The 27,512-nt window shown below is 53.6% G+C and overlaps 2 protein-coding genes and 1 long non-coding RNA gene across 3 annotated transcripts; 2 read left to right on the top strand and 1 right to left on the bottom strand.

Moving 5' to 3' along the window:
- Positions 1-934: 934 nt before the first annotated feature.
- On the top strand, positions 935-8,603 carry COX6B1 (cytochrome c oxidase subunit 6B1). Its single transcript, XM_084613387.1, has 4 exons — positions 935-1,038; positions 1,972-2,087; positions 7,291-7,391; positions 8,348-8,603. Exons 2-4 carry the CDS (start codon positions 1,982-1,984, stop codon positions 8,399-8,401), a joined length of 261 nt encoding a protein of 86 aa, XP_084469513.1. The 5' UTR covers positions 935-1,038; positions 1,972-1,981; the 3' UTR covers positions 8,402-8,603.
- Positions 8,604-11,421: 2,818 nt separating this feature from the next.
- LOC311512258 lies at positions 11,422-12,836 on the top strand. Its single transcript, XR_014709429.1, has 2 exons — positions 11,422-11,512; positions 12,324-12,836. It is a non-coding gene; the product is annotated as an uncharacterized lncRNA (long non-coding RNA).
- Positions 12,837-16,101: 3,265 nt separating this feature from the next.
- LOC311512250 (CD276 antigen homolog) lies at positions 16,102-26,684 on the bottom strand. The gene is made up of 4 exons (XM_084613378.1): positions 26,431-26,684; positions 24,928-25,275; positions 21,301-21,594; positions 16,102-21,039 (listed from the first exon to the last, which is right to left on the bottom strand). The coding sequence occupies exons 2-4, from the start codon at positions 25,196-25,198 to the stop codon at positions 20,795-20,797; spliced, it is 810 nt and encodes a 269-aa protein (XP_084469504.1). The 5' UTR covers positions 25,199-25,275; positions 26,431-26,684; the 3' UTR covers positions 16,102-20,794.
- Positions 26,685-27,512: the final 828 nt, after the last annotated feature.

Genomic DNA, 27,512 nt, shown 5'->3' with positions numbered 1-27,512 from the left:
ATGAAAATAAGGGAGGATCCTTTATTTTAAGGGACATTGAAGGAAACACCATTTCCATTTGCAGATGGGATATTTTTTCTCCAGTTTGCATTTCCACTGCTCTCACGCATACAATGCAATGCCAGAAGCTGGGAATGGATCACTTGGTGGTTACCCTGTTCTGTTCATTCCCTCTGAAGCACCCGGCTTTGGCCACTGTCGGAAGACAGGAAGGATACCTGGCTACACGAACCTTTGGTCTGACCCAGGATGGCCGTTCTTATGTTCCTATGAGCTTCAATGTAATGTTAAAATGAACAAGGGATGTCGCTTAGAATAAGGGATGGGTGTCACCCTAAGAGCGGCGCCATCCCACTGACAACCCCCCTTTGCACAGCCCCCTTAGTGCCCCCTTGAGCCAGCTGCCCTGGGCCATCCCCGAGCCGGCCCACAGCTCACGCCTAAAGCGGGCCTGGTGCAGCCGCAAGGAGCTCGGGGCTGGTTGGGTCTGACCCCCGGCAGAGGCTCTGGGTGTTTGATGCGTGTTCAGGGGCCTGGCGACCGGCATGGTTCTTCTACTCAGCCACTTGGGGCAACGTTTCCGGTTGGGCTGGTGACTGCAGCACCCCCCGGGAGCCTCTCACTGCACGCGGGGTGGGATCAGCCGGTGGCTGAGCAGCGGGAGCGGAATCTACAGTGTGGTCTCCGCGCGCCCGACTATTATGAGTATTATGGTAACAGTGTCTCTTTTTTTTTTTCATGCCCGTTTATTATGTGTATTGTGGTAAGTCTCTGCACTGTGTGCTCGCGTAGTATGGTAACAGCGGGAGGTCGCAGCGATGCTCCCCGCCGTCTTCCGGTGCCGCTCTAGCCCTGCCCTCTCGATGATTCTCGCGGAGACGCTCTGCCCCGCTCTCTGAGCCTGGGAGTCGCGCCCCCTCCATGATAAACCGTCACTTCCGGCGCCTCTCTAGCCCCGTCCGCCTCTGTGGTTCCGGTCTCAGGCCGTCGGTCTCAGGCTGAAAGTCACTTTCAGGAAGAGCCGCCGCCGCCGCCCGGGTGAGGCTGGGACCGGGACCGGGGCGGGGGATCCCCCCCTGCCCCTCCTTCCGCGCCGGCACCGCCAGTCCCTGGGGGGACCCCCGCCCCGAGGACTCGAACCCGGGCCCCTCGCGCGGCCGCAGCCCCCGCCCTGAAGCCCGCGAACCTGGGACCAAAACACCCCCCCGCCCCGGGACTCGGCTCAGCCCTGGCCGGGATCCGCGGCCTTTCTCCGGCCTCCTCGCTGGGGCCGGCGCCGCTGGGGGGCACCCGCCGGAGGGCTGGGGGGGGGGTTCGCGCCGGGGTTTAACCCCCCCCCGCAGAAACCGGCGTGGGCGGAGCGGCCCGCGAGGGGGGTCTGGGTGCTCGGCGGCGGGTCCCTCCGCCACGATCCGAAGGGTTTCAGCCCCAGGGGGCGGATGGGGTGAGATCAGGGGCTGGCTCTTGCGTGGAAGATGGCGAGGGCGATGGGAAGCCCCCGAGCTCACCCCGGTTTCCGCTCAGGACTCTCCCTGCGGAGCCGTCAGTGGAGGAAGACCGCAAAGGTTTCCCTGCCTTGGAGCTGGCTCCCTGAGTCTGTTCTGGCTGCGCTCCCTGGATTGATTGATTGCAGGGGTGTTGCAAACCGGCCGCAGTGGTACCTCGAAGGGGGCTTCACTTGCTGCCTCCCATGGACAGGAATGTAGCTGCGAGTCTAAATACCATGGCGGGGGACCCAGATCCCGGAGCAAAGGGGTGTGAAGCCCGTGCTTGCTGGGGCGCCCCCACTGCGCAAAGCTCAGAGGCTTTGGGGGGGTTAAATTGTTAGCTCCTTGAGGTAGAGGTTGACTCTGTCTGTGTGTCTGGGGCAGGGACTCTCTCTCGCTCTGTGTCTGTCACAGTGGGGCCCTGTTTGGGATCTTTAGGCACTGCCGCAATACAAATGACATGATTTTTCCCCCCTCTCCCTAGAACAAAAAAAATGGCTGACAGCATCCAGGCCAAGCTGGACAACTACAAAACTGCCCCCTTCGACAGCAGGTTCCCGAATCAGAACCAGACTCGCAACTGCTGGCAGAACTACCTCGGTGAGATGGGCTGTTAGCAACCAAATGATCTGAACTCTGATGCAGCTTGTTCACTTTGGCTGGTGACACAGACCTAGTCAGTTTTGCTTCTTGTCTATTGTTTAAATAGTTAAAAATATCCAGGTAATGATGAAACCCATTTGGGTTCTGCTCCTGTAACTGACTCTAAATTTATGCACTGCTAAGGTAGCATCTAATGGCCTCCATCCACGGGGGGCCCCATTGTGCTGCATGCTTGGCACACGCGCCATGAAAAGGCAGTCCTTGTCTTGAAGAGTTTATAACCTGAAGCCCTGATCCTGCAAAGACTTAAGGACCTGCGTAACTTTGCACATGGTTAGAGCCCTGCGCGGATACAAAATATGTATCCGCATCCAATCTGCAAACATGGTCTGCAGATATAAAGTGGATATCCACAGATGTGCAGGGCTCTACACATGGTGCGTAGACCCTTTGAAGTCCCCTGAATGAGATGAATAGATTTAAAGGCCAGAAGGCCCATTAAATCATCTAGTCTGACCTCTGTATAACCCAGGCCAGAGAATTTGATCTGGCCACCCCTGTTCTGAGCCCAGTACCAATTTGCTTCACATTCCATTAAGTGCATGTCAACAGCCTCCAGATTTAGTTAATACAGAGTTTTAGGCAGCTGGTGCTGCCTCATGCCCTCCACAATGTGGGGAGGGGCTAAACTTAACCCTCTGAAAACCAGGAAATAGAAAACTCTGGTACATGCCATCCCAAACTTGAGGTACCAGTAAGACGATTGGTTTGTTAGATGTTGTACAGTGCACAGTACAGAAGTCCTACCCCGAAGATCAATCTAAAGGTGACGGGGGAAGTTTGTTTATTAATCTAATTTAACAGGCCCTCATTAGATCCTATGATGGACTTGTCTGAACTTCCAGTCCTAGGCAGTCCCCATCCTGAATTGCTGCTTCATAATGGCCAATTCAGTTGGCCCAAACAGGCTTCCATGAATCCACAATTACTTTGAACACCTCATTTTTCCCAGGCTCTTGAGTTACTCCGTGTCTCAGCCTGTTACTCCTGTGAGTAGCTCAACTGGACGCGTGTGAGTAAAGCTGCAGCAGCTTTCGTTCAAACATCATCTGTGAAAGATGGAAAATTGGAATTATGCTGCTGTATAAAGGACAGAGAGAACCTTCAATGATTCCTTCCCCCCCCCCCCAAAAAAAATCTGCTGATGATGTCTGTGTTTGTTTATCCATATCACCGATGTGTCTGGCTTCCAGCACTGCAAGGAGAGATCTAGCTCTGGGCTTTTTAGCTTTCATTTAATAAGGCCTAAACAATATTCGGCTTAAAAAATTTCTCCCCTTAAAGGCTTTGGTAGCATATTGTCTCTGGGTAACGAGAGAGAGGATGGCCAAGTGGTTAGGGCACTGCTAGCCTGGAACTGCAGAAACTTGGGATTAAATTCCCTGCTCTGCTCCACGTGTGATATTTAGCCTCGCTGTACCTCACTTTCCTCATCTGTCCAATGGGGTAATAGCACTGCCCTGCTTCATGGGAGTGTGGTGAGGATAAACCCATTAAAGCAGAGCCGGTTGGAAGCTGGTTTTCCATTCAGTGGGAAATTCTGAACATTTTGGTACCAAATCAGAACAAAAAGCTGAACTTTCAAAATTCTCCATGGAATGAAAATTCCCTCAGAACTTGGTTCAGAACCATCACGATGTTTTGTTTTGATTCTTCATATAATATAAATATCGTATAAAAAGTAACATAATGTACAAATTTAAATGATAAAGTCTCAAAAAAACATTTTGACCTTGATGAAAAGACTCGTTTTGACTCTTTTCCCCTTGAAAATTCTTGAAATCAACATGTTCCTGCAAAGTCTGCGATTCTGGTGAAACTGCATTTTCCAGTGGAAAACTGCTCTATGTATCTGAGCACCTCAAAATTTTTTTCCAATGGTAATGGGGGCCAGATTAGCACCGAGCCCTCAATCTAAGGTGCATTAGAGAGCAGTGGAGAAGCAAGCTGTGTCTTTGAGCATGTACAGAATAAGGGCTAGCAGCTGGCTGTCAATTTCCATTGACTTCCAGTGCTCAGCACCTGTCGCTATTAGGCCTTGAGGAGGCTACACCAATGCCATCAGCCATGGGTGTCTTTAATCCCTCAGTCTTTCATTTGGGGAACTCTCTCCTGGGAAGCAGTGACTCTGAAACAGATCTGGGGTCATGGTGTGTAATTGGCCCAATGTGAGCTAATGCGATCCTGGGATGCGTAAACAGGGGAGTCTTGAACAGGAGCAGGGAGGTTGATTTCCCTTTGAATCGGGACTGGTGCGACCGTGGCTGGAGTCCTGTGTCCACAGTTTAGGAAGGATGCTGATAAATTAGCAGGATTCAGAGAAGAGCCAGGAGAAAGATTAAAGGGTTAGAAAAGCTGCCTTATAGTGAGAAACTCCAGGAGCTCAATCTCTTTAGCTGCAGGGGAAGGTTAAGTGATGGCTTGATCCCAGTCTGTAAGTGCTTGTGTGGGAGTTGGAGGAGGTATACAGGGTATTCCCATGACACTAATTTAACCATAAATTCCTCTATTACATCCAAAGGCCAAATGGTATTAATTCAATTACTCTAAACACACCTAAATAATAAGCAGTTTACTACAGTAACAAAACCTTGATAAGCATTTGACCAAGATACTTACAAACGTGCTAAATCCTGCAGGTCTACACTTAAAACGCTGCATCGGCGCAGCATTTAGGTGAAGATGCTCCACCACCGATGACAGAGAGCTCTCCCGTGGTGTAGTTAATCCACCTCCTCGAGAGGCAGTAGCTGTGTCGATGGTCAATGGGAGAAGCTTTCCCTTTGACATAGCACTGTCTACACGTGGGGGCGTTAAGGTTGGTATAACTCAGTCGCTCAAGGGTGTGGATTTTTCACACCCCTGAGCTATGGAGTTATGCCAAGATAAGCCTGCAGTGTAGACCTGGCCCCATATTGCTTGCCTCCAACTTGGTCAGGCGGGTATTTGCAGAGAATCCTTTAATACCCTGTAATAAACCTATGATGTCGTTGCCAGTTATCAGACCTTAGCTATGGCTGGATGAAGCAGTTCATTAAATAGCCAATTATTTACTGCCCGTAGTACCCAATTAACCTTGTTTTATTTATTACTTCAGCTCAAACCTTAAGTAAGATAACGCCAATACCATGATGGGTCACTACATGTGTGTCACGACTCCTCTCATTCCTGATCTCATGTGCTTTGGGCTGGTTGCTCGTGCTAATATCCAAACTCAGTTTAAAACCACAGTTCACCCACATGTAACATGGGCCTATATTCCTGCAGTGGGGAACAAATATTTAATAATGGGCTCTTCGCTCTAGTAGATGAAGGTCTAACACCATCCAAACTTTCATTCCAAAAACTGCTCCCTCTCAGGCCACATTCTCCTGAAGACCTGAGGAGAATATGAATGCTCCAGCTGTAAGTGCGGCTCAATCTTCAGGAGAACAAGTTAGGGGACTGCCTGATCAGTCTGCAGAGATTCACTTATCCCTTGCCCGCTCCTCCCGCACTGAAAAACCACCGGAGGAAAAGAGGCCTACTGCTTCATAGAATCATGCAATAACAGAGTTGGAAGGGACCTCTGGAGGCCATCTAGTCCAACCCCCTGCCCAGAGCAGGACCAATCCCAACTAAATCATACCAGCCAGGGCTTTGTCAAGCCTGACCTTAAAAACTTCTAAGGAAGGGGATTCCACCACCTCCCTAGGTAACGCATTCCAGTGTTTCACCACCCTCCTAGTGAAAAAGTTTTTCCTAATATCCAACCTAAACCTTCCCCACTGCAACTTGAGACCATTACTCCTTGTCCTGTCATCTGCTATCACTGAGAATAGTCTAGATCCATCCTCTTTGGATCCACCTTTCAGGTAGTTAAAAGCAGCTATCAAATCCCCCCTCATTCTTCTCTTCCGTAGACTAAACAATCCCAGTTCCCTCAGCCTCTCCTCATAAGTCATGTGTTCCAGTCCCCTAATCATTTTTGTTGCCCTTTGCTGGACTCTCTCCAGTTTCTCCACATCCTTCTTGTAGTGTGGGGCCCAAAACTGGACATAGTACTCCAGTTGAGGCCTCACCAATGTCGAATAGAGGGGAATGATCACGTCCCTCAATCTGCTGGCATCATAAGCAATTTGCATCATAAGCAATTTGCAGCAATCCCCAGAGACCCATCAGCTGCCAGAGAAACACGGAGAATATGTAGGCCATAAAACCAAACTAAAAAGCAGGTACCTAATTAGTATGCAAAAATAGAAAATAAAAATGGAACAAGAGAGAAACCCACGGAGTGGAAAGCAAGACTATGCAGGGAAGGGGTGATCCCAGACTTCACCCATCCCGAGAGTGAGCCAGACACCGGGGGTGGGGGATGAGAAGAGAGGCGGGGGGCTTCAGCAAGGACTCAATCCACAGGGATGGTGCTGGAGTTACACCACTTTGCAGTGCAGGATTCCTGCTTCCGCTGTGCCAAGGGCTAGAAATCCTCCCCCTCCCTGTCACTAGCCTCTCAAGGGGGACATGCAGGGGTAGTGTGTTGGACCCCCCCCTCCCTGACTAAACCCGGTTCTCCAACTGGCAGGCAGCTTTCCCCAAGTTCATTCCTGTGGTAAGTCCTGTTAAATCAGTGGCGTGATGGGGGGGAGGGATAGCTCAGTGGTTTGAGCATTGGCCTGCTAAACCCAGGGTTGTGAGTTCAATCCTTGAGGGGGCCATTTAGGGATCTGGGGCAAAAATTGGGGATTGGCCCTGCTTTGAGCAGGGGGTTGGACTAGATGACCTCCTGAGGTCCCTTCTAACCCTGATATTCTATGATCTATGGTTCATCCAGGGGTTGCAAGTTGCAGCTAGAGAAATTCAGACTGGAAATGAGGTGTTAATTTTTGACTGAGTAATAACCATTGGAACAGTTTCCCAAGGGTTGTGGTGGATTCTCCATCACCAGCAATTTTTAAATCAAGATTGGATGTTTTCCTAAAATATCTGCTCTGGGAAGGAATTCAGGGAAGTTTTATGGCCTGTTTTGTACAGGAGGTCAGATAGATGATCATAGGGGTCCCGTCTGGCCTTGGAATCTATGAAACTGCTGCCCCAGAAGCATCAGGATTGTCCTTTGGGGAGTTTTTCTAGCCTTGCAACTTCTCTCTCTCTCTTGTAGACTTCCATCGCTGCGAGAAAGCCATGGCAGCCAAGGGAGCCGACACCACATGCTGCCAGTGGTACCGCCGTGTGTACACGTCCCTCTGTCCCATCTCTTGGGTAGGTCACTGGGGCTGAAAAGTTATTGGCTAGAAAGCAGGGTTATCAGGCGTGTGGGGGAGGGCAGAGGACGCTTAGCGCCTTTCGGAATTGGGCCTGCATCTGCGTTAATTCTGTTTAGAGATGGCCGCAGGAGCTGATTGGTATAGCTAGGAAGCTGCAACATGAGGGTCTCTGTGATCTAGAGCCCCAGGAACTGTGTGGGCCCCTGTCCTCTTCAGTCACACCAGCCCTTCCACCTGAAAAATTGCCCAGGGACCCAGTTCCCATAATCCTTTTCAGGCCCAAAGGATTGTGGGATACAGGGAGTTCCCTTTGGAGAATCCCCAGCCTGTAGCCCCTTGGCTGGAGCACTAAGAAAAAGTGTTGCCTTGTTATCATGCAGGCGATTAATCTACATGTCCTAGCTCTGGCACATCCCTGTCTGGTGATTCTGTTGGAAAATCAGATCCACAACGGAACAATTTTTCATGACAAGTGTCTGCTTCTTGCAGGAAAAATCGCAAATTGTCATCAAAGCCGAATGCATGAAAACCAAAATATTTCCATTTGGTTCCTCTGCTGCAATGTCTCATGGGCATTGTAGTTTTTCTTCCTGGCCCCCTGCCTTCTATGAACTAGGTTTCCTGGCTGCATTACATTTTCCAGGATGCACTGTGGTCAGGGGTTGGCATGAATGAACTGCTTCCCCAAGAGGAGATCCTCGTGCATCATGGGAGTTGTAGTCCAACCAGGATGCTCCACCAATAGAGAATGGGGGGTGGCCCCTGAAGTACAATTTCCATGAGGCACTAATCAAAATTCTGGCTTTTCCGCCAACAAATGGTGCAGAAAAGTCCAGAAGCCATTGTCCAGCTAGCCTTAGTCCTGGCCATCCCCTCCCGCCCCAAGCCGGAGCTCCTTTCTTCTGATCATGCCGGAATGGGTGATCAATGGAACCTGTTGGTCTCTTTCAGGTCAACGCCTGGGATGAGCGCCGGGCAGAAGGGACCTTTCCCGGCAAGATCTGATTGGCTGGTGTTGGTGCGTCGGCCACTTGTGCCCCCTCGCCCCGGGGTACAGTGGCTCTGCTCGGACCCTCGGTTCGATGTCTCTGGCCGATTCTTTGATTGTCTGTCTTCGGTCCCATCTGCTCGAGAGTTCGGTGTCCTGCAATGGGGCACAGTCTGGGCCTTGCAAACTCTGATGATAAAAGTAAAGGCATGAAACCTACATTATCTGTCTCTCTCTTTCGTTGGACCATAACGGGATATGCTAAGGAGCTATTCACTCCCAGCCCCCTGGCTCTAACCACTAGACCCCACTCCCCTCCCCCAGCTGGGGAGAGAACCCAGGAGTCTTGCCTGTGCAATTAGAGGGTGACACTGGCCCATCCTCTGTCACCCTTCTAAACCTGCGTTCTGCGCCGAGGAAGCAGCTCCGTTCTCTCTCCCGTCCCCCCGGGGGTTGCAGGCGGGGATGAAAGGAAGAGACGTCATGTGGCAGGAGGCTGTCTGGCACTTGGGCTGCTTGTGCCTCAGCTTGGCAAGCTTGTTGCAGCGCTTCCTGGTGGCAGCTCTCTGCGGTAGAGAGGCAATGAATAGCAACAAGGGGCACAGCACCGCTAGCCCCCACCCTGAACCAGAGACAGCTGAGCTACCCTCAACTCGTTCAGACATCCTGACGATCCCGGCCTAGGTCGCTCCACCCGCGAATGCTGATGGCTGGGCGCTAGCCTGTCTGTCCTTCCCCAACCCTTCAAGTGGGAATTCCTGTCTCCTGCAGCGTTTAACCCCTGCTCTCCCGGCTGCTCTCTGCCTGTTTGGCCATTGGCACTTTCCCCATTACTGCAGCGTTATGGGTTTGTACAGCACCTAGTATGTGCCAGGTCTTGCTCTGTGTCCTCAAGGCATTTGACTGACACATCTCATAAATGTTTCTTCACCCTGATGACACGCAACGCTGTAATGAAGGGGTGAGAATTAGCTCTGATCTGTGGCTGGCTTTTGTGCCCGTCTACCCAGTTTGCTGAGCTGTGTCTTGGGACTGCTGTCATCACACCAGTCTGTTCCCTGCTGGTAGATGAGGATAAAGGGTGCTTTGATTGGTGCTGTCAAAGTGACACAACAGCTGTGCCCTATTGGATTAGCAAGAGACTGCTGGCCTAAGGCCCCACCCCCCACCCCCAGGTAAAGGACCCCTCAATCCAAGGGGAGGAGCCATTGGACTGAAGTTCTGGGGTCAACCAATGAAAAACCAGAGATGGGAGGGAAGGTTAAAAGTCAAGGAGCGGGGTGGGGAGGGGAAAATGAGCAGAGAGACCCCGATAGCACCCGCCACTCATCTAAGGAGTCAGTGGACACCAGTGGTGTGATTCGGGGGGGAGTGTCCAGTTTCCATCGTTCCAGAGGGACGGCAGTTGTGGCGAGCACTGGGAGCAGGCTGCCGAGGAAGTCCCGTGACTTTGTGTGGCCAGGGTGCGCATGGATTGGGAGGTGGGGGGACAAGTGCTGCCAGAATCTAGACAGAAGGTTTGGAGGGGCTGCAGGCTGACATGCCCTTTGCAGATATGTGCCAGGGTCTCCCTTGCTGTGGAAGGGGCTGGTGTCAGAGGAGTTTGTGCACCATACCAACTACATGCCTGGGCTCATGGCTAGGTGGATGAGCAGGCAGCTGATACGCCTGATGGGCTCTGGATCCAGAGTGGGGTGCAGGCTGCCCTCCTGGGCTTCTCTGCCCTCTGCAGGTCACAGTAGTTCCCACCATTTGGTGTGGGGCAGGATGTGAGAGCAAGGGAAACATGGCGTGAAGCACGAGGGTGTACAGCTGTTTCCTAGGCTTGATTTGGAGGCAGAGGAGCTGGGTATTGCTCAGCCTGCTTGGGGGAGGGAGTGGCTGGGGAGGCTTGTGGGGCTGGGGCCCGATGCTGAGCTCGAGGGCTGGGGGTGACGGGTAGGTGAGGAGCATATACACACACACACACCCCTCTGCCTTCAGCCCACATCTGATGGGAGAGCTAGCACAGCACGTTTACAGGCAGACACCCAATCTCCATGGAGCCACTCCCAGGGCTGGAGGGGCCATCCTGTCCTTGGGGCAGTTGTTCCAAGGGTCTGTTCCCTTCCTTGAGGAAAATCTGCCCCTTGTTTGCAGTCGGGATTGGTCTGGCTCTGGCCGTCGGGTCTCCCTTGTCCCGGGGGGCGCTGACAGAGCCGGATCAAGTCCCTCCCCGGGAGAAAGGAACCAGACCGAGCTTCTTCGGTCTCTGGCTCTTCCAGCCCTGCCGCAGGGGGTAGCGCCCCGCCCCGGCTGGACTCCGAGCTCCGCGTGGGTGGGGGCAGAGCTGGGCGCCCGCCCGGGGCCAAGTTCCCAGCGTCCAGGGAGGCAGATTTACAAGGGAACGGGGGGCGGGCTGTGTGGGCGGGGGCCCACCCCAATCAACGGGGGTAAGGGAGGCAGGGGGCGGTGCTGCTGGGAGCAGGTTGTCCAATAGGATCGCACGCGGCAGATTCAAACCCCCCCCCCCCACACACCCCCAGAGGCCGGCCCCGACACTCTCTCGGAGACGGGCGGGTGCGTGTGGGGCTGGGGCCGGTGACCGGTGACCGGCAGTGGGGGGGGGATGCGATGGGGCAGTGGCAGAGCCCAGTCGCAGATGCTGGGCCCGGCCCGGCCCCTGCTAACACCCACTCTCCCCCCGTCTCTTCCAGCTGCTCTCGCCCCTCTGCAGCGCGATGGTCCCGGGCTCCGGCCGCCCCCTGCTCCTGCCGGCCGCGGGGAGGTGGGGGGGCGCTGTGGGGGGGGGGGAGGACCGCCCCCTGCCGGCCGCGGGGGGGAGGGGGAGGGGGAGGGGGAGGACCGCCCCCTGCCAGCCGCGGCGGGGAGGGGGGGCGCTGTGGGGGGGGACCGCCCCCTGCCGGCCGCGGGGAGGTGGGGGGGCGCTGTGGGGGAGGGAGGACCGCTCCCTGCCGGCCGCGGGGGGGAGGGGGGCGTTGTGGGGGGGGAGGACCGCCCCCTGCCGGCCGCGGGGGGGGAGGGGGGGCGCTGTGGGGGGAGGACCGGCCTCGCCAAAGAAACTGCTGTGTGGGAAACCAGATCCGGGTACCCAGGGCTGCACTGAGAGATCCCTGTGCGTGCAGACTGTAAGTGCAAAAGAAATCTGATGAGGTTCAATAAGGATAAGTGCAGGGTCCTGTACTTAGGATGGAAGAATCCAATGCATAGCTACAGACTAGGGACCGAATGGCTAGGCAGCAGTTCTGCGGAAAAGGACCTAGGGGTGACAGTGGATGAGAAGCTGGATAGGAGTCAGCAGTGTGCCCTTGTAGCCAAGAAGGCCAATGGCATTTTGGGATGTATAAGTAGGGGCATAGCGAGCAGATCAAGGGACGTGATCGTTCCCCTCTATTCGACATTGCTGAGGCCTCATCTGGAGTACTGTGTCCAGTTTTGGGCCCCACACTACAAGAAGGATGTGGATAAATTGGAGAGAGTCCAGCGAAGGGCAACAAAAATGATTAGGGGTCTAGAACACATGACTTATGAGGCGAGGCTGAGGGAGCTGGGATTGTTTAGCCTGCAGAAGAGAAGAATGAAGGGGGATTTGATAGCTGCTTTCAACTACCTTAAAGGGGGTTCCAAAGAGGATGGCTCTAGACTGTTCTCAATGGTAGCAGAAGACAGAACGAGGAGTAATGGTCTCAAGTTGCAGTGGGGGAGGTTTAGATTGGATATTAGGAAAAACTTTTTCACTAGGAGGGTGGTGAAACACTGGAATGCGTTACCTAGGGAGGTGGTAGAATCTCCTTCCTTAGAGGTTTTTAAGGTCAGGCTTGACAAAGCCCTGGCTGGGATGATTTAACTGGGAATTGGTCCTGCTTCGAGCAGGGTGTTGGACTGGATGACCTTCAGGGGTCCCTTCCAACCCTGATATTCTATGATTCTATGCTACAGGTGCGTGCTGGACACAATGGGCTCAGCCTCCTGACGACATCTCCTGGGGGACTGGCCCAGGGCTGCTTGTCAGGATTCCCGGGCAATGAAGCCTTACTTTGTACAGAGCAGCTACAAATTCCATTTAGCACTACGTTTATTGTCCTTGGGCAAAGTTAGCCTCCATATTAACCGCTGTGATATTGTTATGATTCAGGGAGGTGACTTTTTGTTTGTTGCCCATGACCGGTCCATGACTTTCACTATAAATACCCGTGACTCAATCTTACCTGCTGGAGCAGGGGAGGGTGATTGGTCCCAAGCTGGAAAAAGAATCCAGCCTGTGTATTGAGAAGCGTGAGCTGCCTGTAACGTCTATGAGAGGGACAGACTGCTTGATTCAAATTGTGCTTTGTAGAATTTAGCCTGTGAATTTTTTATTTCTGTGTTACTACCTCTGATCTCTGTGCCTGCTACTTATAATCTCTTAACATTTATCTTACCGTAATTAATAAATCTGGCTTGGTTGAAGTGGTTGGAGTGTGATGTTGCACTCCATATGTTCTATGGAAATATGCTAATCAGTGAATATAATGTAATGGGAATATGCTTTTATCACGGAGTGTGGGGGAGTCCAGGCCCTGCACCCCTCTTCCTGGGATTCACTGAGACTCTCAGCCAGCCTGTAAAACAGAAGGTTTATTGGACAACTGGGACACAGTCTCAAACAGAGCTTGTGGGTACAACCAGGCCCCCTTAGTCAAGTCCTTCTGGGGGAGCAGGGAGCTTAGACCCCAGCCCTGGGGTTCATTGCGTTCCACCACCCAGCACCAAACTGAAACTAAACCCCCCCTTAGCCGGCTCTCTCCTGCAGCCTCTGTTCACATTCCTGGGCAGATTTCAGAGTAGCAGCCGTGTTAGTCTGTATTCGCAAAAAGAAAAGGAGGACTTGTGGCACCTTAGAGACTAACCAATTTATTAGAGCATAAGCTTTCGTGAGCTACAGCTCACTTCCTGGGCAGAGGTGTTACCTCCCTCTCACCCTCCTGGCTCAGGTGACAGGCTCTCAGGTCTCCCATTGAAACTCCCCTGCCACATTCCCAGGTCAACAGTCCCCCCTCCCTGCTGCATCACAGCTTTATGCAAAAGGTCTCTTGTAAAATATCACTACAAAGTTTTATAATCTTGAGTGTTTCAGAGTAACAGCGTGTTAGTCTGTATTCGCAAAAAGAAAAGGAGGACTTGTGGCACCTTAGAGACTAACCAATTTATTTGAGCATGAGCTTTCGTGAGCTACAGCTCACTTCATCCTATTGTATGCATGTATCATTCCTGTATCTAAAGCTAGAAATATCAAGTATAACTCTGAGGTCCTATTATAAGTATGCAAAGTGTGGGCCATTAATGGTGCCTTGGAATCTTGATGGCTCCCTTTGACTAGGACAATTGACTGTAGATGGCTCTGTTTACCTGCAAGCCTCCACTGCATACTTGCATGCGGGCCAGTCCTGAAAGAATGGAGGGGGGCTCACAGGACATGTGAACATGTCACATGATACTGGAACCCATCTTTAACCTGGCACTTTTCCATTTAGAGGGAGGGGTGGGAAGATGGAGAGAAACAAAGTATTCCCACCTTGTGCCAAAGCTATAAAAGGGAGTGGAACAGAACAAAGGTGGCTGCCAGTCATGAGAAATCCCCTAGTTACTACCGGAGCTGGAACTAACAAGAACTGTACCAGGGGAACGGATTGGGCCCAGACTAGGAAGGAGTCCAGTCTGTGAAAGAAGCTTATCAGAACATTTCTGAGGATGAGATTTTTATCTGTAATCAGTTTTTTGATGTATTAGGTTTCGATTGTGTGTTTTGTTTTATTTTGCTTGGTAACTTACTTTGTTCTGTGTGTTATTACTTGGAACCACTTAAATCCTACTTTTTATACTCTGGGTTAATAAAATCACTTTTGTTTATTAATTAAGTGATTGCTCCCCCAGCTATTAAACAGCCGTGCATATAGAATCATAGACTATCAGGGTTGGAAGGGACCTCAGGAGGTCATCTAGTCCAACCCCCTGCTCAAAGCAGGACCGATCCCCAACTAAATCATCCCAGCCAGGGCTTTGTCAAGCCTGACATTAAAAACTTCTAAGGAAGGAGATTCCACCACCTCCTTAGGTAACACATTCCAGTGTTTCACCATCTTCCTCGTGAAAAAGTTTTTCTTAATATCCAACCTCAATCTCCCCCACTGCAACTTGAGACCATTACTCCTTGTTCTGTCATCAGCTACCACTGAGAACAGTCTAGAGCCATCCTCTTTGGAACCCCCTTTAAGGTAGTTGAAAGCAGCTATCAAATCCCCCCTCATTCTTCTCTTCTGAAGACTAAACATCCCCAGTTCCCTCAGCCTCTCCTCATAACTCATGTGTTCCAGTCCCCTAATCATTTTTGTTGCCCACCGCTGGACTCTTTCCAGTTTTTCCACATCCTTCTTGTAGTGTGGGGCCCAAAACTGGACACAGTACTCCAGATGAGGTCTCACCAGTGTCGAATAGAGGGGAACGATCACATCCCTCGATCTGCTGGCAATGCCCCTACTTATGCATCCCAAAATGCCATTGGCCTTCTTGGCAACAAGGGCACACTGTTGACTCATATCCAGCTTCTCGTCCACTGTAACCCCTAGGTCCTTCTCCGCAGAACTGCTGCCGAGCCATTCGGTCCCTAGTCTATAGCGGTGCATATCTCTCTATCAGTGTTATAGAGGGTGGAGAATTTATGAGTTTACCCTGTATAAGCTTTATACAGAGTAAAACGGATTTATTTGGGGTTTGGATCCCATTGGGAGCTGGGTGTCTCGGTGCTGGAGATAGATAACTTGCTAAGCAGGTTTTGGTTAAAGACGGGCTCAGAAGTAAATTCAGCAAATCAGGTGACAGTCCCAAGGGGGGTCTCTGTGACCGAACCTGTCACACGTGGAATCTCAGCCCGGCTTACAAAGGCTGGTGCATGTCCACATTCCTTTGATAACGTGGTGAACTACTTAATGAGTTTGTGCTGTCCAAGGGATTCTTGGGCAGTAAGATGGTATATCGGTGGGGTGCAAGGCTGAGAGCTGGGGTGATTATCTGGTGCCTCTCTCCGTAAGCTCATGAGTGGCTCAGGGATCATTCACGCAGATGGCTGAGTGACCACAGCGCCTGGAGGGGGTTTGCTGCCTGTCACTGGCATAGCAGTGTGACAGAGAGCCCAGGCTGGAGAGTTAAGTGGGCACAGCGATCTCTCAGTTGCAGATTGTACCCTGGGGACCAGGGAGCTCCAGCTATTCCCTGCCTCTGGGGTCTGCATGGCCCTTCTGCACGAGCCTCAGACAGCGCTCTTAAAAGCCCCCCCAAAGAAGCACTTAGCTCACACCTCCCTTCACACATTCCTGTGCCTCTGTTGGGAGGCCCGCTCCATAGATTGAGAACCCATGGAGTAGCCATTTGCAATGGTCTCTTCTGCCTTAGACTCTATGAATTGCAGAGTGACACAGTCTAATGCTACTTTGCATAGCGTGTGTAATATGCACATTATCCCCTGCAGGCAAAATCGTATAGTCTGGTGGTTTCCAACAGGTTTTCATTGGCAGACCCCTAAAAATTTCAAATGGAGTTGGGGAGCCCTTTGGAAATCTTAGACATAGTCTGTGGCTTCCCAAGGGTCCATGGACCTCAGGTTGAAAACCACTGGCGTAGTCAATAGCTTGATCACACTTTGGTTCGATATTTCGTTATGAAATACGCTCAAGAGACAAAATAACCAGTATCAGTCAGGTTTATTAATATGCTACAGGGAAGAGGTTCCAAATGATGCCAGTCGCCGAAGAGCCGTCCTGTGCAATCTCGTTACAGTCGCCCAATGGAGATGATTTGCTCCCCTGGTCTCGGTGATACGATTTTACAAGTTGTAAATTTCTTCCCACGTCACTGGAACCGACCCCTCGGTTTGTCCCAGTTCCCTAACCTGTTCTGTTCCTCCCTTATCTCCGGGTTGGGACCAGCCTTCCAGGGCCTGCTCTGTGACGCTCCTGCCCAGCCTGTACTAAGGTGTGGAACAACGGTATCTTGCTTTTGACGCATTTCCTATTGGCTTCTGCCAAATCCCTATTTCAGTAAACGCAAGGAGTTCGGGGTACTTGGCATAAGAGAACAGGGTTCTGGTCCAGGCCAGCTTAGCCTACAGCATGGTTACGGTATTTGGGCTTCATGCTAGTGGTAATTAATGTTTACTAATGTACAGAAAGGGTGCAGCTAAGGCACCCTATTAACATGATACAGGCTGGCTAGCATATAAATATATATTCATCGACACTGGCCCATCATGTATGTGTTCTGTAGCCCATTGTGGCACTGGCAAATGTCTTAACCTGCACTCAGGATTACAGCATCCACCCCACTCCCAGGCCCTTTTTGTACAGCTGGGGCAGACTGTTGGTCTGGCGGGTCAAATATTTCTGCACAAGCTGTTTTATTGTGGGAGGAAATGGAGACAACTGGGGCTCATGAGAACAACCGGCCATAAGCTGCTCATAAACTCCGAGCGGTTTTCACAGCCCCAGAGAAGGTGAGAAATCAGTTGGGATTTCGACTGTTTGTTTTTTTTCTGGGGGTTCCACTTCACTGTTTGTGTGTTGTGGGGGTGGTTGTTTTTTCCTGTATGGGCCAGGAGATTGTATCGCACTGTGCATCCCATGGGGAGTGGGGAGAGGCCGGAGGAAGTTGGGGTGTCAGGGGCAGGAGGGGGATGGGACAGGAAAGTTCTTCCCGCTTGATCACTCTGGTGCCTAATGGCACCTCGGCCCGATCCAGGGCACCACAGCAGCCACTCCGGCCCTACTCTCTTCTGCGCCCCCCTCAGCTGTGGAGGCGGTTGTGGAGCTGAGCCCTCTCTGTAGTACGGGGAATTCTGGGGTATTTTTATTCCACCCCCAAACCCCTCCCTGCCGCCCTGCATCAGACGCATGGGCCCAGCCAGCCTGGTATCCTGGCACAGCTGCCCCAACCATGCTCTAGATCAGACCAGCGGGTTTCCGCTCTCAGAAATCTCCTTCCCAGGGTCATGTTGATAGAACAGAATCAAGCCGCCTCTTCGCTGAGCTAAAAAGCTCAATCTCCTTAAGTCCCTGCATGACACATGTATGTGGATTTTAAGGCCAAAGATGGACAGATTTAACAATACAAATAATAAATAACAAACACTTTAACAATACAAATAAATAACAAAACACTTGAAACAGCAGCAGCTCTCATGGCATGTTATAAAGAATAGCAGTAGTGTTATCCCCATTTTATAGATGGGAAACTGAGGCACAGGCAGGGATGACTTGCTCGAAGTCACCCAGAAGCAAAAAAGACCAATGAGCCTGATTCAACCACAGAGACTCACGCACTCCAACAGATTCCAAAGCTGGCTACAGGCCAACAGTGCTGAGCTTTCGGGACAGTCACTGGGCCAGACACGAAGGACTCCCCAAAACAGTCCTGGTCCAGGACATGGGAACCCGGCCCAGGCTCTTCCTGGCTTGTGAGAGAGTCGTGAACCCCTGGTGCCACTCCTGGCTGAAACAGCCACAGAGAGAAGGGACCATCCCTTCCACATCCCCACACAGGAGAGCACTGCAGAAACCCGCCCTGCAGCCCTAGGTTGTAGCCAACTGTTGCCCCGTCTCAGACCTGTTGCTCCTGAGCTTTGTTCCAAAGCCACCCACAGGCTCATCTGACTCAAGCCAACGTGCGGGACTCGGCCCAAGCAGGATTCAGGCCAGGACACGGAGCTGAAATTGTTTCATGGCACCGATGGATGGCCCCCTCCTGGTGAGGAGAGGGGGCAGATATCCATCCCCACCCCCTGGCATTCTCTGCAGCATTTGACCCTGTCGAGTGTAGGACGCCGCTGAGAGAGGTGCCAGGAGCCCATGGTTGGATTCCTTCCTCAATGGCAGCGGGGCAAGTAGGGTGCTCTGGTCCGGTCTGCTGTGCCACTATGATATTTATAGCTGCAAAGACACAGGAGGAGCCCATCCCCAGCCCTTCCACTCAGCTGTGTCTCCTGAGTCCTGCCTGGGGTCTGTACAGAAGCCCCACTGGAGGACAGGGCTGAGCTGGGCTGGGGGTGGTACAGCCCAGCGGCCCCACCTTCTGCTCCTTTCGCTGCTGCGGTTCCCCGGAGAGCCCTGCAGTTCAAGGCTCTCCCGGGAACCGCAGCAGTGAAAGGAGCAGGGCAGCCTCACTCCAGCAGCCCTTCCACACAGCTGGGTCTCCTTAGTCTCTGGTGCAGCGGGAGGAGAAGAGAGCCCCCTCTGCCCGCAGGTAACATGGGATGGATGTGGATCCTGGGGAAGGGACAGGGAGGGCCCCAGGGCCCCAGGCTGGGGGCGGGGCAGGGAGGAGTCACGTGGGGGGGGGGTCACGTGCCCCCGCCCCTTTGAGTCACTCCCACGAGTGCAGCGTACCGGCAAGAAATTATTTCGACTTGCACCATTGCTCAACGGACATGCCCAGCAAGTAGTGATGGGGAACGGCTCCTCCACCCCCGACCCCTGGCTAGAGCGGCTCCCCCAGGGTCAGTTTTCTCTCTGGCCCGTTCCGACACCATGCAGCTACTGCGGGAACTGGTCAGACACCACAGACTCAAGCGCCAGCAATCAGCGGGTGACCCCCCCAGCTCGACTTGTCCTTGCCCACAGACGCCCCACCCCCCGCCATTGCCCCTCGACAGGCGAGATCAGCTCTGGGAAGGGAGCAGCTGGCTGGCGCTGAACCCCAAGCAAGGCGGGCAGAGGAGAGCACTCGGGGATGTTCGCAGCCCCGGAGCAGCTGCCTTTGATTCAAGTCACGTCCCCCACCGGCCAGTCCGGCCCATAGTCCAGGAGTGCCCCGGGATTCCTCGCTGATGCTGGACTCTCACATCCCAAGGGCTGCGCACGGCGCTTTCTGTCATCTCTGGCTGGCTAGGAGACTCCATCTGTCCTGGCGGGGGATGACCTGTGCTTCGCGCCTTTGGCTAGACGACAGCAACGCGATGGGGCCGGGCGGGAAGCCTCCGGCACGCAGGGACTCTGACAAGGGCCAAATGCTGCAGCACATCTCCTCAGCTGTGCAAGCCGTCGCGAGCACATCCCACCTCTGCTCCGCTCTCTACGCTGGCTTCCTGCCGGATAGTGACCGGTCGTTATCTTCACAGCGCTTCATGGCCTAGGCCCAGCCTATCCCATGGCCCATGTAAAGCTCGGGGGAACAGACTGTGGTCGACAGCTCTGGCCTGTGAAATTCTCAACCATAGGAGTAAAGCTGGTCTGTTCAGGAGCAAGAACCTTCTTCAAGCGTGGTCCGAGACTGCGGAACTACCTGCCACAGGAACCAAGGCTCATTAGAAACCTGACTGCTGACTGCTCCAAAGACTCTTGGGCCTGCCTTCTCCAACATAAACATACAGCAACAGGGTCTATTTCTAGTAACCGAAAAGGGAACCCTACCAAAACAAGAGCCTCCTGTGCACTGACTTCTCCATCCGGGGAGAGGCAGAGAGAACAAACAGCACGTGGCGGATGCATAATCACGGTGGGTAGTGCCCGACCTGGCAGGCACTCAGCTGTGCAGTGATGAGGGTGGTATAGGAACCTGTACACGATGCAAGACAAGAGGACAGCAGGCTGATCCGGTCCCAGGAGGAGAATGCAGCAGGGAATAGGATGGCTGATGAAGAAGGGGCAGTATGTGCGGGGGAGGGGGCTAAAGAGGGACAGCTAGAGAAGAGATTGTACCAGTGCCAGGCTGTGGTTAGTCTGGGCCATCCGATCTAGTGGTTAGAGCCAGGTCTAAGCCAGAGCCACAGGCCAAAGCTGCAACTCGGAATCCGCCAAGATTAAAAGCCAGAGCCAAGCCAATAACTGGAACCAGGGGTCAGAAGCCAGGCTGGAGCAGGGCAGGACCAAGGCAGGCAGAGGAGTGATCACAGCTGCGGGCACAAGCGTTGGGCAGCCAAGGACCTGCCACTGGGCTGACATGCAGAACCCTGGCCCCAGTCTGCCACTCCGTGGACCAGCTGGTCCAGTGGCTCTGCTGCAGCCCAGCTGGGCTCATTCACCCATCTCATGCCTGGGGCAGGGGCTGCAGCTGCCTCTCCATTCCCAGGAGGGGTGTTGCCGGGGGCAGGGGAGGGCACGTCATGTCGGGGGTTCTGGATGGAAAACCGAGGCCGCGGATGGAGCCTGATTCTCAGTGTGGGGGTGAAGGCCGGAGACCCCTCGGTGATGCTTCTAGAGGATGAGGCGGGTCTCTCAGCTCTTGGCCAAGGTCAAGGGCACCAGGCGGAGGGGCATGGCCAGATGGTGGAGCCGGGGCAGCAGGGGTTGTCCTAGGTCCTCTGGGGCTTGGTTGCCGGGAGATGACAGAGCCTGGGAGGTGCTAGATCTTGCTCCTGGTGGCTCCAGCTCTGCCCTAGCCGATCCCTAGGGCTCGGCCCCAGCTGGCTGCTCATGGCCAGTGGGGCAGGCTTGTTCTGAGTTGGGGCTGGCTGAGATAGGACAAGAGATCCGCTCCTCCTCCTCCTCAGCCTTCCTCCAGGAGTGGGATCCAGCCGGGCCCTGGTGGAGATGGTAGAGAAATGCAACGGCCAGCAGGACGATGAAGAGGCAGGTGGCAGAGATGACAGCCAGGCGGACCCCAAGGCAGGAGGCTGGGGGACCCAGGAGTCCTACAACAGAGAGAGGGGATGGGGCTGCGATGCAGTGCAGGGGCCCTGCCTGACAACAGCTGGGGCGAATGCTCAGAGAAAGGGGCGAGGGCCCAATCCCATTGGCTGGGTGGATTTTCCATTGGGGGAAATAGACGGGTGGGGGGGAATAGATGGGGGTCCCCCAACCCCATTTGGCTTCCTGCCCCCACTCTCTTTCAGGGTCCCCAGGGCTGAGCTGCCCCTGGGGGCTGAAATCCAGATCTCCCCTCCCTGACTCACCTGGGCTTAGCTGCAGGCTCAGTGCCCGGGTGATTGGTGCCCCCAGCACACGAGGGGTTAACACGAAGGTCAGCCTGGCGCTGTGGGTCACAGGTGGCACCGTGACCCAGCTGGTGACGTGGCAGAGCCCCTGTTCATCCACCTGCTGCTCCGTGGCGCCCTCTGCTGTGACGTCCCTGCCCGCCTCGTCCAGCCACCGCACTGTGGCCTCGGGGTACCCGCCCCACGTGTGGACGGTCAGCGTGACCCCAGCGCTGGAGAGGCTGAAGGTCAGCTGGGGCTCGCTGAACAGGGCTGGAGGGAAGAAACAAGGGGGGTGGATTTAGGGAGGGGGCTCAGAATTGGGCCCCGTGGGCTGGGTCCTGCCCTGAGTTGTGAATCCAGTGTGAATCCGGATTGAATCTGCTCTGGAGCAGGGCTCACGTTGGGGTCACTGAAGGCGCACTCCGCAATTAGCAGCTGGGACATACAGGGCAGCCTCAGCGCAGAGAGATTCAAGCCAGGCTCTGAGGGCTCCAGCTCCAGCACATGGGATTAACCTGATACCGTAGCGGTTCTCAAACTGTGGGTCAGGATCCCAAAGTGGGTTCGGACCCTGTTTTAATAGGGTTGCCAGGGCTGACTTAGGCTTGCTGGGACCTGGGGCCAAAGCTGAAGCCCTGGGCGGCGGGGATCAGGTTACAGGCCCCTTGCCTGGGGCTGAAGCCCTTGGGCTTCGGTTTTGGCCCCCATACCCAGAGTAGTGGGGCTTGAGCGGGCTTAGGATTCGATCCCCCCTCCTGGGGTTGTTGAGCAATTTTTGTTGTCAGAAGGGGGTCGCGGTGCAATGAAGTTTGAGAACCCCTGCGATAGTCAGCTGCAGGAAATAACAGGTTAGCAACAAGCAGCAGGGAAGACAGCAGCCTACCTCATCAGCAGGGAAGACGTTTTAAAGACGGCAACGTCAGGTTGTCTCCGGGGCTTGAACCAATGAAGTGTGGGTCTAACCCCCTGAGCAGCAGCTGGCTGAGCTAAAGAACCAGCTGCAGTAACACAACGATGGGAGTGTAGCTGAGACCTGGCCTGACATGAGGCCTCATTCCTTGGAAGAAAGGATTAGGGAGGCAAATGATTCATCAGGCTGGAAACACGACATTTGTGCTAAATAAGATAAGTCAAGTGGTCAGTAGGCTAAAAAGTCAGAATATCTGAGCCAGCTAAGATAAGAGGGAGAACACCCAGGGACCAATTTACTCTGAACAAGCTAACAAGGGTCAGGATACATTAGGAATGGAGAGAGAGGTAAAGAGGAAGTCGAAACGTGGACAGGGCATGCGGCTCAGGGACTGGTTCCTGCTAAGTAACCAAGCTAATTGTAAAGTCGGACGCAGTGTAGAGTCAATGTGATGCGATCTGTAAATGTGTATAACAAGAACAAGTTTCTTGGGGATGTGGGAGCCGAGACAAATCCCCTGCATTTGAAGCAGATCAGATCAGCGTCGTGTTGCTGTGAGTCAGATAAAAATACCTGAGCAACAAAGTATGGCGTGGAACTGAGTTCTCGGGAAGCCAGGTGGAAAGAGGTCTTGGCGGGAATTCCGACAGCGAGGAGGCTAATAAAGTGCCATGTAGCCTGCAACCACTAAAGAGGAACACAGAACCATGCAGCCTGCGGCCAGTAAATGGGGACACGGTGCCACACAGGCTCTAGCGACTGGGGAGGGGACACGGTGCCACACAGGCTGTCATAAATATAAAGGGAAGGGTAAAACCCCTTTAAAATCCCTCCTGGCCACAGGAAAAATCCTCTCACCTGTAAAGGGTTAAGAAGCTAAAGGTAACCTTGCTGGCACCTGACCAAAATGACCAATGAGGAGACAAGATACTTTCAAAAGCTGGGAGGAGGGAGAGAAACAAAGGGTCTGTGTCTGTCTGTGTGATGCTTTGGCCGGGGACAGAACAGGAATGGAGTCTTAGAATTTAGTAAGTAATCTAGCTAGAGATGCGTTAGATTATGATTTCTTTAAATGGCTGAGAAAAGAACTGTGCTGAATAGAATGACTATTCCTGTCTGTGTGTCTTTTTTGTAACTTAAGGTTTTGCCTAGAGGGATTCTCTATGTTTTGAATCTAATTCCCCTGTAAGGTATCTACCATCCTGATTTTACAGAGGTGATTCTTTTTTACTTCTATTAAAAGTCTTCTTGTAAGGAAACTAGAAAAGGAGGACTTGTGGCACCTTAGAGACTAACCAATTTATTTGAGCATAAGCTTTCGTGAGCTACAGCTCACTTCATCGGATGCATCCGATGAAGTGAGCTGTAGCTCACGAAAGCTTATGCTCAAATAAATTGATTAGTCTCTAAGGTGCTGTCACGGAGTCCCTGGGCGATGCTCTGGAACTGCTCCCCATGAAGCCAGTCAGGACTCTGGGGCAGTCGCCTTTCTGTGAGCAGCCTGTCTGCAGGACACACAGCTCACACAGCTTCCACCTTCCTGGGTCTGACCTCAGAGCATTCAGCATCCTCTGCCCCTCCGTGCGCTTCCCCCCAGCGAGTCCGCTCAGGCGGGGCTCCTGGGGAAGCCAGAGGGTCCTGCACCCCAACTTCGCAGTCAGACGGGACTCTCAGCCAGCCAGTAAAACAGAAGGTTTATTAGACGACAGGAACATGGTCTAACACAGAGCTTGCAGGTGCAGAGAACGGGACCCCTCAGCTGGGTCCATTTTGGGGGGCAGTGAGCCAGACAACCACGTCTGCCCTTCACTCCATGTCCCAGCCAGCCCCAAACTGAAAACCCCCTCCAGCCCCTCCTCCTCTGGGCTTTGTTCCTTTCCCGGGCCAAGTGGTCACCTGATTCCTTTGTTCTCCAACCCTTCAGCTCTCACCTTGCAGGGGGGGAAGGGCCCAGGCCATCAGTTGCCAGGAAACAGGGTGTCGGCCATTCTCTGTGTCCAGACTCCTGCACACACATGCCCTCTAGGGCTCTGCAATGATCATACACCCTTATTCCACCCCCTAGATACTTAAGAACTGCCTAGAGGAAACTGAGGCACCCCCACACTATTCAGAGGAAACATTAAGAACAGTCCCACTTCGTCACAGGTGCCACAAGTACTCCTTTTCTTTTTGCGAATACGGACTAACACGGCTGTTACTCTGAAACTTGTAAGGAAACTGAATGCTTTTTCATTGTTCTAAGATCCAAGGGTTTGGGTCTGTGGTCACCTATGCAAATTAGTGAGGATTTTTACCAAACCTTCCCCAGGAAGAGGGGTGCAAGGGTTGGGAGGATTTTGGGGGGAAAGACGTTTCCAAACTACGTTTTTTCAGGAACCCAGATAAAGTTTGGTGGTGGCAGTGGAAATTCCAAGGGCAAAGGGTAAAATAGTTTGTACCTTGGGGAAATTTTAACCTAAGCTGGTAAAAGTAAGCTTAGGAGGTTTCATGCAGGTCCCCACATCTGTACCCTAGAGTTCAGAGTGGGGAAGGAACCCTGACACAGGCTGTAGCGACTGGGGCAGGGACACGGTGCCACACAGGCTGCGGCCACTAGAGGGAGCCACGCAGGCTGCAGTCACTACCAGCTACATGGAACCACTCTGCATTAGCCAGACCCATCCCGGGATGCAGCATCCCCCAGCACTCACCTCCCACTCTCAGCCCCCAGAGTTCAGACGTCGTGCCCAGCTCCGTGGTGACGTGGCACTGATAGACACCCTCGTCCTGCATGTGGATGTCCCTCAGTGTCAGGGACGCATTCCCCCGGGCCAGCTCCTCTGGTTCCAGCCGGGTCCGGTTCCTATAAGCCTTGTCCTGTTTCTCCAGCTGCTCCCTCCCGTAATAATAACTGTGAACCACCAAGGCCTCTGCCCCCACCTGCTCCTTCTGCCAGGTGACGGTCAGATGCTGGAGGTTCATGCCGGGCTGGGACAGGAAGAGGCATCTCAGGGTGACGTCCCCCCTGAAATGAGCTACCACGTCTGGTGCCGACTGCACTGCAGGGAGGAAAAAACACAGCAGTTAGTGAGATTTAGGGTGTGAAATCCTAGCCTCTCCCAGCAGGGGGTGCTGTGGGCAGCCGGGTGGGACCGTCGGCCTCGTGGGAGCTCCTGGCTACTCTAGCCCCAGCCTGGCCCTGTGGGGGGCGCTGTGGGGAGTGAGGCGGGAATGCCGGCTGTGGGAGGAACTCACTCCAGGTGTGATGCACAAGGATTTGCCATTATCCCAGTACGGTGCCATGAGTGACATTCCCAGTTACCTTTTCCTATGAACAAAATGGGAAGGTGTAGCCAATGGATGAGGCAAGCCTTCAGGGCTGTTGCGGGCAGCAGGGAACGGTGCCTAATGATTAATGGCTGGGACTCAGGAGTCCTGGGTTCGAATCCTTGTTCTGCCACGCACCCTCTGTGCACCTCGGATGCAGCATGTCCGCCTCTGTGCCTCAGTTTCCCCATCTGTAACAGGGGAACACCAAGGCATCCTGTGTCTCGGTCACCACCAGATTCCTGCCGGCCCACCCAGTGCACAAGATTTCAATTCATCCCCTCAGCAGGAACATTCCCGGTGTTATTCCTGTCAGATTGTTTCACACCAGGGGCAAAATTTTGTAAAGGGCCTCGTTTGTAAAGTCATTTTAACTCAGAAGACTGATTAGAGAATTTACAGGGGTCGTGGAGTCAGGCCTGGGCCTTCAAACAGCCCCTTAACCAGTATCCCCATTACTGTGCCAGCTCCAGAGATTCCCCCTCTCATGTCCCCCCAGCCCCACTGACTCAGTGCCTCCAGGACTAGGTCTTCTGCTCCCACAGCCCCCCATTTCCTGCCGTGAGCTCCTCGAGCGAGACCTCTCAGACTGGATGCCTGGAGAGCCGTCAGGAAGCGATGTGAACGGGGAGGTTCTGCTGGGAATCGGGACAACCTCTTCAAACCACCGCAGCGATTATTACTCGGCTGGAATCCAGCATCTCCAGAGCTCGGCCCAGGGACACGGTGGCCCCAAGAGGCCATGCTCGGCTGAGACTCACCTCGGCTCCCGGTGGGGTTGGAAGGACTGACCCTGACCAGAGCCCCGGGCTGGAGTGGGGCTGAGCTCCAGGGAGCTTTTCCCAGGCACATGGGACCATGGGGTCTTTTATGGGTTGTCAGGTTACCTCCGAACGGGGCTTGCTCAGAAGCAGCTGGCTGGGCACTTGGCGCTGTGGCAATTCCTCCGGCTGCAGCCTCCAGAGAAGAAGCAGAGCGCGGGCGCTGGGCCGGGGAGGCCGTCTGGGCGTAGCCCCAGTAGCCAGGGGGCTGTGTAGCCGGGAGGGAGAGAAACGTGGCGCATGGAGGGGGAAGGCAGGTGCAGTTACCTCGAACTGTGACGTTCCCTTCCCAGGGGCTGATTCTTTTCCCCGGCCGACATCCCCTTGGTTACCAGCTCTCGGCCACGCCTCGGTCCCCTCTTACACGCGATGATGCGGGAGCCACTGAACGCAGCGATAGCAACCGTGTAAGCCTGATGTTTTTCTGCGTAATTGTAGCCATGGTTACCTGGGCACCAGATGGCTTCTTCGGGGTGAGAGGTAATGTCAATATTGGCCCATCTGTCGCTGCTCTTCAGACATCCAGGCTCCCCTGTGTGGCAAGGCAGCCCTGCTGGGGAAACTGAGGCAGGAGCCCCCCCTTAAAGACAAAGAGATACGGTGACCCAGGGACAGCTCCCTACATCCACTCTACAGAGCTTTGCTCTGCAACACATAACCCTAAACCAGTGAGTCAATTGCACATTAAGGGCCAGATTCGGCAGCTGGAGAGGCAAAGCAGCTATAAACCCAGCTGTATCTGGCCGGGGCTTTCTGCTGTGCTGGGGCACCGGGGAACAGCCCTTTAAATGTTTAATTTTAAAAAACAGTTTGAAGCTAATCCTGCCGATCTTCAAATCAGTCGACATGTCGCCCGGGGGCAACCTCAGGCTTGGTGGGATTTTTTAATAATGAAAAGAAAAAAAAACCCTAGGAAATTCCCAGACAAAGAACTACGTGAAGGTTGGGAGCACAGCTCAGTGCCTGAAGGATTAAAACACCCAGCTCTTCAGAGACCAGTGCACAGAGGGGCACACCTGGAGGATGGGCCCCGCGGTGATGAACCCCAGCTGGGGAGAGGATTATACTCCGAGGAAGGTGAGATGGCAAAGGGGCGCTGTGATCGCAGGCCGGGATTAGAGCGCAGGGAAGGCGTTGGTGCTGGATTT

This window comes from Lepidochelys olivacea, assembly GCF_965140295.1.
Source record: "Lepidochelys olivacea isolate rLepOli2 genome assembly, chromosome: 24".
In the NCBI taxonomy this organism is placed as follows: domain Eukaryota; kingdom Metazoa; phylum Chordata; order Testudines; family Cheloniidae; genus Lepidochelys; species Lepidochelys olivacea.
Note: the sequence above shows the minus strand (reverse complement) of the source record. Positions and strands in the feature narration are given on the sequence as shown.

What these genes read in the sequence shown, in the direction of transcription:
- LOC311512250 (XM_084613378.1), bottom strand. Translation starts at nt 25,198, where the DNA reads ATGAACCTCCAGCATCTGACCGTCACCTGGCAGAAGGAGCAGGTGGGG. An exon ending in CTGGGGGCTGAGAGTGGGAG is followed by an intron (nt 21,595 to 24,927) that starts GTGAGTGCTGGG and finishes TCTTCCCTCCAG; the next exon opens with CCCTGTTCAGCGAGCCCCAG. An exon ending in GAGCCTGCAGCTAAGCCCAG is followed by an intron (nt 21,040 to 21,300) that starts GTGAGTCAGGGA and finishes TCTCTGTTGTAG; the next exon opens with GACTCCTGGGTCCCCCAGCC.
- COX6B1 (XM_084613387.1), top strand. Translation starts at nt 1,982, where the DNA reads ATGGCTGACAGCATCCAGGCCAAGCTGGACAACTACAAAACTGCCCCC. An exon ending in CTGCTGGCAGAACTACCTCG is followed by an intron (nt 2,088 to 7,290) that starts GTGAGATGGGCT and finishes TCTCTCTTGTAG; the next exon opens with ACTTCCATCGCTGCGAGAAA. An exon ending in CCCTCTGTCCCATCTCTTGG is followed by an intron (nt 7,392 to 8,347) that starts GTAGGTCACTGG and finishes GGTCTCTTTCAG; the next exon opens with GTCAACGCCTGGGATGAGCG.